The 12975-nt window shown below is 51.2% G+C and overlaps 1 protein-coding gene across 3 annotated transcripts in view; it reads left to right on the top strand.

Moving 5' to 3' along the window:
• The window catches only part of INSRR (insulin receptor related receptor), a 36059-nt gene that overhangs the window by 14585 nt on the left and 8499 nt on the right, over positions 1-12975 (top strand). For all 3 annotated transcript variants that reach the window (XM_082202042.1, XM_082202041.1, XM_082202043.1), the window contains exons 3-12: positions 3448-3763; positions 6113-6255; positions 7554-7698; positions 7777-7991; positions 8425-8551; positions 9121-9359; positions 9795-9962; positions 10053-10242; positions 10897-10938; positions 12480-12781. In XM_082202042.1, the coding sequence (XP_082058168.1) occupies positions 3448-3763; positions 6113-6255; positions 7554-7698; positions 7777-7991; positions 8425-8551; positions 9121-9359; positions 9795-9962; positions 10053-10242; positions 10897-10938; positions 12480-12781 (1887 nt within the window). The remainder of the gene's footprint in view (positions 1-3447; positions 3764-6112; positions 6256-7553; positions 7699-7776; positions 7992-8424; positions 8552-9120; positions 9360-9794; positions 9963-10052; positions 10243-10896; positions 10939-12479; positions 12782-12975) is intronic.

Genomic DNA, 12975 nt, shown 5'->3' with positions numbered 1-12975 from the left:
GCTTGTGAACGGCTGAGCTTTGCAAGGGAGCAGAAGGGCTTATGGCTCACTTGATTCCCATTGTGCTTCAGAAAGAGTTCCTTGGCATGAGAACAGCAAAAACAACAGTTAATCCAATCCCAAATATAATTTATTTATAGTCCATCAGCCACAAATCCAAGAGTTATCATATAACTAGCTGCTGCCGAGGGCAGTGGAGAATCAGACCAAACAAGGCCCGGTGGGGTGAGGTTGCTGTGGCTTTAAGAGGGGATTAGACAAATTCACGGAGGACAAGGTGGTCAATGGCTGCTGTGAATAATGCTGGGTTTTGAGAGCACAGGTCCTGCTGTGGCTCTCAAATGAGATGGCTGCCGATGGCTTCTTGCCATGACGCCTCTGCTCCCCTGAATATCAGGTGCTGGAAACCACAGGAGGGCAGAGGGCTCTCGCACTCGGGTCCTGCTTGCTGCCTTCCCACAGGAAAATGTTTGGCCCCTGTGAGAACAGGATGCTGGGCTAGAGGAGGCCCTTTGGGCCTGATCCAGCTAAGCCATGCCTGTGTCCTTTTAACCCCTTCTTTCCACGCTGCCGCTGCCTGAGCTGGGAGGGCCCGCTTCCCTCTCTCCCTGCGCCTGCCTCCTTGCACACGGACGCCCCTCCCTCGCTGGGCTCACGGCTCATTCTGCGGCACGGCCATCTTGGGAGCCTGGCTGGCTATTTGCCACAGGTGTGGCTAGTATGATCCGGCCTGGGAGCTTCTGCATAAGTCTCCTCAAAACAAGGACCCAATAAACGTTGTTCTTTCCTGTGTTTACACAGAGGAACTATTGTTAGGAAACAGGTGCTTTACTTTTTAATTCCTTTGTGGCCTATTTTTAGGAGCTCTCCAAAATTGGAGGCATGAGGTGAGCAAGTTAGGTACTCTGGTGATGTCATTGGTTTCCCTCTTGGGTGCTTGCATTTCTCGCCTGCCCTCTAGTGCCTGGTTTTTAAAAAATGCCACCGCAGAAGGACAGATCCCCAATTCTGTTCATTTCCCACAGGAAGTAGTGATGACGACGGTGACACATTTGTTTATACCCCACCTTTCCCCGTAATGGGGCTCAAGGCAGCTTACAGATAAAAACAATAAAAAGCAACAATAATTTTTAAAAAACATGGATAGAATTAAAACTATTTACGTATATAAAATCTGTTTAAAACATATAGGCGGCAACCATTTTGCACGAGGGTTTTGTTCCCGGCCCCTGCATGCGTCGGCAGAGCATGTCTATGCATGCCCCGTCCTGCCCCCCCCATTCTGCCCTCTTCCAGTTCCAAAAGGATCTGCACATTGGTGATTGCGCATTAATTGGACACTCCCCAAACGGTTGTCACCTGTGCAAATAATTACAATACAACAACATGGCCCCAGCCATTTCAGTAAAAGCAGTCTGTTCCCAAAAGCACGTTGGAAAAGGAAAGTCTTCGCCTGCCGGTGGAAGGACAGCAAAGAGGGAGCCAGTGTGGCTTCTCCAGGGAGGGAATTGCAGAATCTGGGAGCAGCCACTGAAAAGGCCCTGTGATGACTCCTAGCTTGGCCTTAGGCTTCAGCCATGATGGCTATTCTGGAAACCGTGTGCCTCTGAATAATACCAGTCACTGGGAGTCGGGGTGTGTGTGTGTGTTGCTGTTGCTTCCAGGTTCTGCTTGTGGGCTCCCCAACGGCCCCTGGGTGGCCGCTGTGAGAACAGGGTGCAGCCCCTTTGGTCTGATCCCACAGGCTCTTTCTCTGCTGCTGGTCCAGCCTTCCCAGCATCACCTTGGCGAGTTTCTGGACCCTTCCAGGCTCCTTCAGGATTCCTTAGAGAAATGCTCTAAATGGCAAAGCAGTACCCCAGCTGATCTGTGGAATCTATTCTGTGTGGAATAAACTTGTCTTTGGAAAGGCAGCAAGCTTAGGTCAGTGCAGTATCTAGTAAGTGAACCAAGAAGAGCTACTCCTTTAGAATCAGCCCTCCGTGCCTGGTCTCCTTTGCATTGTCCTTTGGGGGAGACCCCCCCCCCATCAGCTGCAGCCCTGTCTCACCGTTGTGAAACTCTCATAAAAGTATGTGAGTCTCCTGGGCTTGTTTGCTGTCAACAAGAGAGCTGCTAATGAAATATACACTGCAAACAGGCAGATTGTTATCGTGCGCATGCAGCTGCCTCCTCCAGCTGCCTTGCGCTCTCCCTCTTGGACGGGCCTTTGGCCTCCTCCTGTCTCGCTGGGCGAGGTGGCCAGCTGTGCCTCTCAGGACTGCAGTGTCGATGTGTGGTGGTGTTTCAAGAGCTGCAGCTGAGATTCCCTCTTCTGCATCACTGTCCAGCACCACCGGACCAGCCTCCTGCTGGACTGGACCATCTCTAGGGCAGCGGAGAGGGGGAAAGAGGCCTTTGTGCCGGAGCCAGGAGGGCTCCTCTGGCTCATTAACTCATTAACAGACTGGTACAGGTTGGGAGGTCAATCTGTGGTATGAATTAAGATGATCCATACAAACCCAAATGTCTATGTGCCAGTAAATGGAGGCAACTAGCTTAAATTATGCCTGCTCCTGCCTGCTGCTTGCTGTTTCCACAGAGCTGTTAGCTGCAGCTTTAGGATTTGAAATACTAAAAAGTGTTAAGACAGGGTGGAGTTTACTATCAGTTTATATGCTGGTGACATCAGAAACAAGGCAGGAAATAAAGCACTACATTGTGTTCTGCTGCCCCTTGTGCATCCTGCCGCCTGAGGCATTCACCTCTCCTTGTCTGATGGGTGGGCCGGCCCCGACTTCTAGGGCACCTTTCAAATTAGAAATGTTTTTCCAAGGTGGCATAATTGAATATTACTAAAACAAAGCATAAAAGAGAATGGAAGTCAGTCATATGGACACTGGGCCAGGGCCAGGCTCTCAACTAAACCAATACCCATAAAACTCAGCTTGCTTTTCGAAATTCTCACTCCTCCAATGCTTATACGGTAGACTTGCAACTCACACAGAGGTTACATTAGAGATAGCAAATAAAGCAAACATCATGTATAGTCAAAACACATTGGGTGCAATGTCGGGTCTTTCTGCTCCCTTTTCAATTTTTCAATTTTTTTTTGAATGCACACAAGTTAACTGCACGTAAATTGCGGGTCTACTGTATTAGTGAAATATACACACAGAAAGGTGTGTGTAGTGGAAATATACAAAAAATGAACTGGCTAAGGAGGGAATTGTTTGCAAAGAGGCATACAAGCAAAATTGTGTACAAAAATACATATATTGGGTGAAATGTGTGCAAAAATGCATCTGATTTTCATGTGGATCTTTTTAAAAATCTGCAGACATGGGTGTGTGTGGAATAAGGGGAGCTAAAATGAAGGTTGGGGGGAAATGAGAAGCTGAGGGGCAGCTCTCCCAGTGCTGCTGTTGGCTCCCACTCCAGCTTCCGCCCCCTTTCTCTCCCTTGCAGTGTGTCCCTGCAAAGCCGGGGGTGCTGCCTGCACCAGCTCCTCCGAGTGCTGCCACCGGGAGTGCCTGGGGAGCTGCCGCCGCCCGGGAGACAGCCACTCCTGCACCGCCTGCCGCCACTTCTACTTCAACGGGCACTGCCTGAGCTCCTGCCCGGAGCTGACCTACGAGTACGAGGGGTGGCGCTGCGTGACCGCGGAGCACTGCGCCAGCCTGCGCAAGGTGTCGGAAAACCCCCGCGACTCCTCCAAGTTTGTCATCCACCAGAGGCAGTGCCTCTCGGAGTGCCCCTCGGGGTACAAGAGGAACGAGAGCAGGTGAGGGGGCCAGCCCGCCCGCCCGCCCCACACTTTTCAAGGGCCTGAGAGCTCAGTTGTGTTCTGCCAAGTGTTAGACTGATCAGGTCACTTCAAACACTTTTGCCCCCGTTTTCACAGAATCATAGAAGTGTAGGATCAGAAGGGACCCCAAGAGTCATCTAGTCCAGCCCCTGCAATGCAGGAATCTCAGCTGGAGCATCCAGGACAGGTGGCCATCCGACCTCTGTTTAAAAACCTCCAAGGAAGGAGAGTCCACCACTCTCGTGGGAGTCTTTTGCACTGCTGAACAGCTCTTAATGTCAGAAAGTTTTTCCAAATATTTAGTAGGAATCTCCTTTCTTGCAACTTGAAGCCATTGGTTTGAGTTCTAACCTCCAGAGTGGGAGAAAACAAGCACGCTTCCTCCTCCAGGTGACAGCCCTTGAGGCATTTAAAGAGGGCTCTCCTGTCTCCTCTCAGTCTCCTCTTTTCCAGGCTAAACCTACCCAGCTCCTTCAACCGTTCCTCAGAGACTCTTGTTCCTCTTGGTCGCCCTCCTCTGCACACCTTCCAGCTTGTCGACATCTTTCCTAAATTGTGGTGCCCAGAACTGGACACAGTATTCCAGGTGTGGTCTGACCAAGGCAGAATAGAGTGATATTATTACTTCCCTTGATCTGGACACTAGACCTCTGTTGATGCAGCCTAGAATGGCATTAGCTGTTTTTGCTGCTGCATCACACTGTTGAGTCATGTGAAGCTAGGGGTACCAAGACCGCTAGATCCTTTTCACATCTACTGCTAGTAAGCCAGGGGTTCCCCATCCTATCTTTGTGTATCTGGTTCTTCTTGCCTAAGTGCAGAATCTGACATTTGTCCCTATTGAAATTCATTTCTTTAGCTGGCACTCAGTTCTCCAATCTGCTAAGGTCATTTTGAATTCTGATTCTGCCTTCTGCGGCATTAGCTACCCCTCCCAGTTTGGTGTCATCTGCAAATTTGCTGAGCTTCCTTTCAATTCCTTCATCCAAGTCATTTATAAAGATGTTAAACAACAACGGGCCCAGGACAGAACCCTGCGGCACCCCACTTGTCACTTTTTTCCAGGATGATGACCAACCATTAATGAGTACTCTTTGGGTTTGGTCAATCAACTAGCTAAAAATCCACCTGACAGTTTCCTCATTCAACCCACATTTACCACTTGCTTGTTCTTCCTCTCACTTTGGGCATAGCCGAAGAAACCTTTTAAAATTATTTTCAACCTCTCTTGCAAGCCTGAGCTCATTCTGAGCCTTAGCCTGCCTCACCTTCTCCCTGCAACTGTTGGCTTCACATGTATACTCTTCCTTTGTGATTTCCCCTTTCTTCCATTTTGTATACACGCCCTTCTTAACTCTCAGCTCATCTGAAAGCTCCTTATGCAGCCACACCGGTTTCCGCGGGGGCCTCAATATTTCTCCTTTTAGAAACTCCCATCCTACTTGGACTCCCTTCTCATTTAGTATATCTGACCACGGGATCACACCCAGTAGCTCCTTCAGCTTCTCGAAATTGACACCTTAAAGTCCAGAGTGTGTGTCTGACTACTTCCGCTGAAGCAGAGTCCACCAGCTTCTGAGGGAGCCCGTTCCACTTTCAAAGAGCTCCTGTCACCAGAAAGTTCTTCCTAATGTTGAATCAGAATCTCATTTCCTATCCATTCATCCCAAGAACAAGCACAGGTCACACACAAGCTCACATGGCCAGGGATAGGAAATGTGCACCGTCTGGGTCCTGCCCCGATCCTGCCTGCTGTGTGAGATACTGTGCCTGGCTGATACTGTGTGAGAGAATGAAAGTGTGTGAACATGAACCCAAAGTTGGTTCTTTGTGGTTGCTGTTGCTGCCCTGCTATCCATTTAAAAAACATTCCTGTCTGTCAAACAAATCCCGGGAACTGTTAGCTATTTGTGATAAAAAATACATGCCTTATGCAGATAGCTGAAGATAAATCTTTTTACTTGGCAGGTTGGTTACAGTTGAACCACAAGTATTATTTACAGACTCCTGCAGACAGTGTCTGCCAGAAGTCCCCTCCCTCCTCACCTTCCCAGTCAAGACAGAACTCTCAGAGAGAACCCGCCAACTCCCAACTGCCGGTTGCCAACGGCCACCTCCTTTCCCCATTACCATTTCGTCTTTGTGAAATGCAGTTCCAATAATGAAATTACATTACAAATCCTAACAGGAAGTGCGGTTTGCCAGGGGGCTGAGGGATTCCTTGGGGGAAGGTGCTGCTTCTGAGGCGTGAGGGATGGAGAGAAGCCTCTCCCTGCATTGTGGGTGCGTCATCCCCAGGTCTCTCCCCCAACCCCCTTCTTTCAGCACCTTCTGCCACAAGTGTGAGGGGCTTTGCCCAAAGGAATGCAAAGTGGGCACCAAGACCATTGACTCCACAAGGGCAGCCAGGGACCTGGCTGGCTGCACCCTCATCGAGGGCAACCTCATCCTGAACATCCGCCGGGGAGGTGAGTGGCTCTGCCCCAGGGTGCTGGGCACTCCAGGGAGGGAGGTCTGGCCTCTGCCCACCGAGGGACTGAATCTTTAGAGGGATGACTTGAGGGGGGAGCCTGCCATGCATTCAGATTTCCTCAGATTTAACTCGGGGGGGGGGGATCTATATTCTTTTCCTTTGCAGCTGAAGGACCATTTAAGGACCCTAAAGCTCAGCACTGGCACCCCACAGGGATGTGTGCTGAGTCCCTTCCTGTACTCATTGTATACATATGACTGTATTTCATCTGATCCATCCACTGTAATTATTAAGTTTTCAGATGATACTACCATAATGGGTCTAATTACAGGTGGGGATGAATCAGCATGGGGGGAGGGTTCAAAAAGTATCTACATGGTGCCTAGAGAATAATGTGACCTAAATATTAGCAAGACAAAGGAGATGGTGTTGGACTTTTGGAGGAAGAGAGGGGAACTAGCCCCGTTGTATATCAGGGGTGGTTGTGTGGAGAGAGTCTATTCCTTTAAATTCCTGGGAGTTTACCTTAGTGAAGACCTCACTTGGAAAAACAATGTAACTCAGGTGGTTAGGAAGGCCCAACAGAGACTTGATTTCCTCAGGGTCTTGCAAAAGAACAGTGTTAAACAACAATTGATGACCTCCTTCTGCTGGTCAGTCCACAATAGAAAGTGTCCTCTCATATTGTCTCACAGTGTGGTACGTTGGCTTGACAGCCACGGATGAAAGTCTCTACAGAGGGTGGTGAACACAGCACATTATATCATGGGCTGTCCCCTGAGCCCGACAGATGACATCGCAAGGGATCGTGGCCTTAGGAGTGCGAAAAAAATTCTCAGGGATGATTCACACCCCGGCCAGCACCTCTTTAATCTTCTACCCTCGGGCAGGAGATATAGAAGTAGAATCAGTCGTGCCAACAGGCTAAAAAACAGCTTCTATCCATGGGCTGTTAGGCTGCTGAACGGAAAATAATATAGCACAGCTGACTTTCGGGGTTGGTGTGTTGTGCGACAAGCACAGAGTGCAATGAGATTGAGTGTTTGTGTGGAGGGAGGGAGGCTTGGTTAATTTCATTGTATACAGGTTGTACATTGACAATAAAGGTATTATTACTATTATTATTAATCATGCCAGTTAGGAAGCCACCTCCCTTTCTTGGGACACGTTTTTAAAAGAGTAAAAGAAATGTGTGTTGAAAAGCATAAAGTGCGTGAAGAAAGAACACAGCGCAGCACCAGGCAATCATTTCAAACATGCAAAAGCCTAAAAGCTGCTTCTCCCTTCCTGCAGATAACCTGGCCTCCGCCCTGCAGGCCAGCCTGGGCCTGATTGAGACCATCACGGGCTTCCTGAAGATCAAGCACTCCTTTGCCCTCATCTCTTTGTCCTTCTTCAAGAACCTCAAGCTCATCCGAGGGGACTCCATGGTGGACGGGTGAGTCATGGGAAGGGCACGGCTCCCCCCCCCCCCGCAAGGCGGGCTGTAAAACACCCTCCTCCCTTTTGCCCCCAGGAACTACACGCTCTATGTGCTGGACAACCAGAACCTCCAGCAGCTCTGGGACTGGAGCCACCACAGCCTCTCCATCCCCGCCGGCAAGATGTACTTTGCTTTCAACCCCAGACTCTGCCTGTCAGAGATTTACCGCATGGAGGAGATCACAGGGACAAAGGGCAGACAAAACAAAGCAGAGATCAATCCCCGGACAAATGGCGACCGAGCCTCCTGTGAGTTGCTCTGGGGGGCAGAGGGCTTGGGGGGCACAGCATCGAGGGACCCTGGTGGGCACCTCGTAGGCAGAAATGAGGGTAGCAGTGGCAATCGGAGATGGAGAGGGGGATTGCCCCACAAGGAGGTTGGGGTGCCGCAGTCGAAACCTGCAACCCCAATAGCAGCAGCAGCTGTCATCCCAACCCCGACCCACTTTTATTCCAGGTCTTTTCTCCCAGAACATTTTCAGTGAAAAGAGGGTTTGGGATTTTTGTCATTTGCACAGCTAGAAATGAAATAGACATTTTGACCTTTGCCCATGAAATTTTCCAGGGCTCTTTGCCAGTTCCACTGTTGCTCCCTGAAGCCACTTGTGTTCCTCCCCCGCTCCTCGCCCGTGCCAGTTTTCAAGACTCCTTCCAGGTTTTAAACCCCCCCCCAATATTTCAGGCAAGACCCAAATCCTGCACTTTGTGTCCAACACCACTGAGTCAGATCGCATCTTCCTCAAGTGGGAGCGCTACCGGCCCCCAGAGTACCACGACCGCCTGAGCTTCATCATCTACTACAAGGAATCGTAAGTCCTTGGGGAGCCTCAGGTGTGTGTGTGTGGGGGGGGGATTTGCTCTTTTCTGCTGCTGCTGCTGCTGCTGCTGCTGCTGCTGCTGCAGGGGACACCCAGCACACCTGAAGGGAAAGATACCCTTCTGGAAGCGTATCTAAGCCAAGACCCAGCCGTCCTTCATGACTCTCTGAAGTTTGCAGTGCAACTCGAATGTGTTCTGTAAAGCACAGGCTAGGAGGGTGCAGTGTGCATAAAAATAAATATATTATTGAAAAGACCAAAGGAAATGTCTTATATTGGGAACCTTGCTTTGCAAGAATGTGCGTATTAGGAGAAATGCTGGTGAATTTTAATGAGAACCTTTTTAAAATTATATATCCACAAACTGATGTGGAAATGTGGAGAACTGAACTGAAGGTGGGGAAAGTGAGAAACCGAAACGGACCTCTTTGCGCATCCTTCTTGGTCTGCCAAGTGCCCGGCAGCTGGAGAGCCAGTGGAGGTGGCAGGAGGGGAGCCCAGCTGCCTCCCTCCCGGCTGCTCCTGCAGGCCTGACCCTCCCTTGGGTGCCTCATCCCCAGGCCCTTCCAGAACGTGACGGAATACATTGGGCAGGACGCCTGCGGTGCCAACAGCTGGAACGTGGTGGACGTGGAGCCGCCCCTGAACAACGAGCAGGAGCCGGGGGTGGTGCTTCAGAGCCTCAAGCCCTGGACCCAGTACGCCATCTTTGTGCGCGCCATCACCCTCACCACCGCCGAGGAGAGGCGCAACTACGGGGCTCAGAGCGAGGTGGTTTACATCCGTACCATGCCTGCAGGTAACGCGGGCGGGTGGGCGGGCGGGAGGAGCAGGAGCCTGCGACCAGTGTCACCCACTCCTTGGCCTGGGATCGGGCTCTGAGTAGAGTTGCTGGGATGCCGTGGGGGTTCTGGGCCTGCAGCAGAGGGACCTTGAAAGGAGCTCTCCCCTCTGTGGAGGCAGAAGGGGCCTGGCATGAGATCGAGGGCTGCCCTGCGGCCACCTCAAAATGTTAAAGCTGGCTGAGATTGGGTTGGACCGAGAGATGCAGTGACTGGCCCAAGGCCACCCAGAAAGCTTCATAGCTGAATGGGGACTTGAACCCTGGTCTCTCTCAGGTTGTAGTCTGACACTCTAGCCGCCACAACACAGTGGCTCTGTATATTGGTTCTCTCTCCCCTCTCTTTTTCTCTCTCTTTCAATTGCACTCCCCTTCCCTCCCGTCGATGTCCAGCTCCAACAGTTCCCCGGGACGTCATCTCCATGTCCAACTCCTCGTCCCACCTCATTGTCCGCTGGAAGCCACCCAGCCAGCCCAATGGCAACATCACCTACTACCTGGTCTTGTGGCAGCAGCTGGCTGAGGACTCTGAGCTGTTTGTCAATGACTATTGCCACAAAGGTGAGGTGGCTGGCCTGCTCCGTGGCGCATGGACCTTGCACAGCCCCCAAAGGGCCTTTGCTCACACCCTCTCTCCTCTTGCCCTGCCAGGCCTCCGCCTGCCCACCAGCAGCGCAGACACTCGCTTTGACACAGATGATGGTGAAGGCCAGGAGGATGGAGAGGAGCAGCAGTGCTGCCCGTGTCAAAGCCCTGTGGGGCAAACCCCCCTGAGGGATGAAACTGTCTCTTTCCAGAAGAAGTTTGAAAACTTCCTGCATAATTCCATCATCATCCCCAGGTGACTGGGGCTAGAGCTGTGCAGGCCAGGCTGTGGGGTTTGGGATTGTGACTCCATGGGCGGGCGGGCAGGCGGGTGGAAGTCAGGGCTGACAGCAGCAATGGTCAGCTGGCGGGAGAGCCTGTCAGAAGTGGTGGTGGTTCTCTCTGCCGTCTTGGTACTCCAAACCTCCCACTGACTCCCAGCGCTCCTTCCCCAACTGGAGAGCAGGCATCTTGAGCCTGAAAATGTTAGGCAGGAATGGCTGTTTGCAAGCCCAGCAACGCCCCCCCCCCAACTGGGGCTCTGGAGAATCCCGAGCCTTATTTCCACAAGTGTCCTGCAGCGCTAGTCTGAAAAAGTTTGAAAAGACTGGCATGAGTTGACTTATTCTAGGTCAGGGTGGTTTTACCTATCTCTCCTGGTAATGTCTACTCTGACTGGCAGCAACAGCAGCTCTCCAATATTGTCTGAGGCGGAAATGGAGGTGGGGAGTCCCCTCCCCAGTGACATGCAACCTCAGCCTTCTCCAACCTGTTTTGGGCCACCAACTCTCACCTACTCCCACCACTGTGGCTGCACCCTCATCAGCTGAAATATTCACCAGAGGCAGAGGAGAAGGCTGGAGCCAGGGGATAGTAAGCAGAGATTTTCACCTTCTTTGTCCTTTTTCAGACCCCCCTGGAAAGTCACTTCCATCAACAAGATCTCTTACAGGTAAGCTGCAGAGTGTAGCCGAAAATGAAAAGGAATGTTCACACATTTTCAGGCTTTTCCTGAGGACTAGAAATGTTTTTTTAAAGGGATGCCTCAAGTTTGCCCCACCATCTGGAGGCTCTCTCAAAATGCACAGACAGTGCAGACTATCAGGTTGCAATACAGTATTGGGCTGCAGAGAATGGACCCCTTTTAGGAAGAAAAGGGGGTCTCTTCCCCTCTCCCCCACCCCTGCAGGACCAGAAGTTTCCCTTCTTCCTATTGCCTGCCTTTGCCTACCAAGCCCCAGGCACTCAAACATCCCCACACTCTTAACTTGGGCCCGGTCTTATTCAACATCTTTATCAACGACTTGGATGATGGACTCAAGGGCATCCTGATCAAATTTGCAGATGACACCAAACTGGGAGGGGTGGCTAACACCCCAGAGAACAGGATCACACTTCAAAACGACCTTGACAGATTAGAGAACTGGGCAAAAACAAACAAGATGAATTTTAATTGGGAGAAATGTAAAGTATTGCACTTGGGCAAAAAAAATGAGAGGCACAAATACAAGATGGGGGACACCTGGCTTGAGAGCAGTACATGTGAAAAGGATCTAGGAGTCTTGGTTGACCACAAACTTGACATGAGCCAACAGTGTGACGCGGCAGCTAAAAAAGCCAATGCAATTCTGGGCTGCATCAATAGGAGTATAGCATCTAGATCAAGGGAAGTAATAGTGCCACTGTATTCTGCTCTGATCAGACCTCACCTGGAGTACTGTGTCCAGTTCTGGGCACCACAGTTCAAGAAGGACACTGACAAACTGGAACGTGTCCAGAGGAGGGCAACCAAAATGGTCCAAGGCCTGGAAACGATGCCTTATGAGGAACGGCTAAGGGAGCTGGGCATGTTTAGCCTGGAGAAGAGGAGGTTAAGGGGTGATATGATAGCCATGTTCAAATATAGAAAAGGATGTCACCTAGAGGAGGGAGAAAGGTTGTTTTCTGCTGCTCCAGAGAAGCGGACACGGAGCAATGGATCCAAACTACAAGAAAGAAGATTCCACCTAAACATTAGGAAGAACCTCCTGACAGTAAGAGCTGTTTGACAGTGGAATTTGCTGCCAAGGAGTGTGGTGGAGTCTCCTCCTTTGGAGGTCTTTAAGCAGAGGCTTGACAGCCATATGTCAGGAGTGCTCTGATGGTGTTTCCTGCTTGGCAGGGGGTTGGACTCGATGGCCCTTGGGGTCTCTTCCAACTCTATGATTCTATGATTCTATGAACTGTTGGGGGGATCCTGGGGAAATCAGTATCACAGGCAGAAGGACTGTGGAAACTCCTGTCCAGCTTTCTACTGTAATACGTTTGGGGGCTGGAATGAGTTAGGACCCTAACCCGGCTGTGTCTGCTTTGTCCTCCACGGACTAAGGGCTGGGCATGACACTTGTCATCTACCTTGAGGTGTAGGGCAAACAGCAGCTCCCAGCAGACAGGCCTGCCCTACCCCACACTCTGCCCCAAGGCCTCACTGCTCTGCTTCCTTTGCTGTGACAGGATCCCAAAGAGGCGCAGGGACACCTTTGCCGTAACCCCTCTTCCTGTCCATGCCTTTGCCAACACATCGTCCCCAGAGGTCCTGGAAAATGGAGTGACCCCGAACCGCACAGGGTCCAGCAACTCCAAAACTGAGAAGGATTTCCGCATCTTTGAGGATAAAGTGGTCCGGGATCGGACAGCCATCTCCAACCTGCGCCATTTTACTGAGTATCGCATTGACATCCATGCCTGCAACCACGCTGCGCAGACTGTGGGCTGCAGCGCTGCCACCTTTGTCTTTGCCAGAACCATGCCGGAACGTAAGTGCCAGAGAGCACCCCCAGCAAGCCAGGGGGGGGGGCATCAGCCCCAGGCAGGAGCAGAGAGCTCAGCTGCCCCTTTATGTCTGTCTGCCCTGCTTTGCCTCACGGTAAGGCCAGCCCTGGTCCTGCCTCTTTGCACAACTCCCGTCCCCATCGCTAGCTGGTAAGTAGCCTGTGCAGTCCATTGTCTG

Source organism: Podarcis vaucheri, assembly GCF_965113315.1.
Source record: "Podarcis vaucheri genome assembly, chromosome: 16".
Classification (NCBI taxonomy): Eukaryota; Metazoa; Chordata; class Lepidosauria; order Squamata; family Lacertidae; genus Podarcis; species Podarcis vaucheri.
Note: the sequence above shows the minus strand (reverse complement) of the source record. Positions and strands in the feature narration are given on the sequence as shown.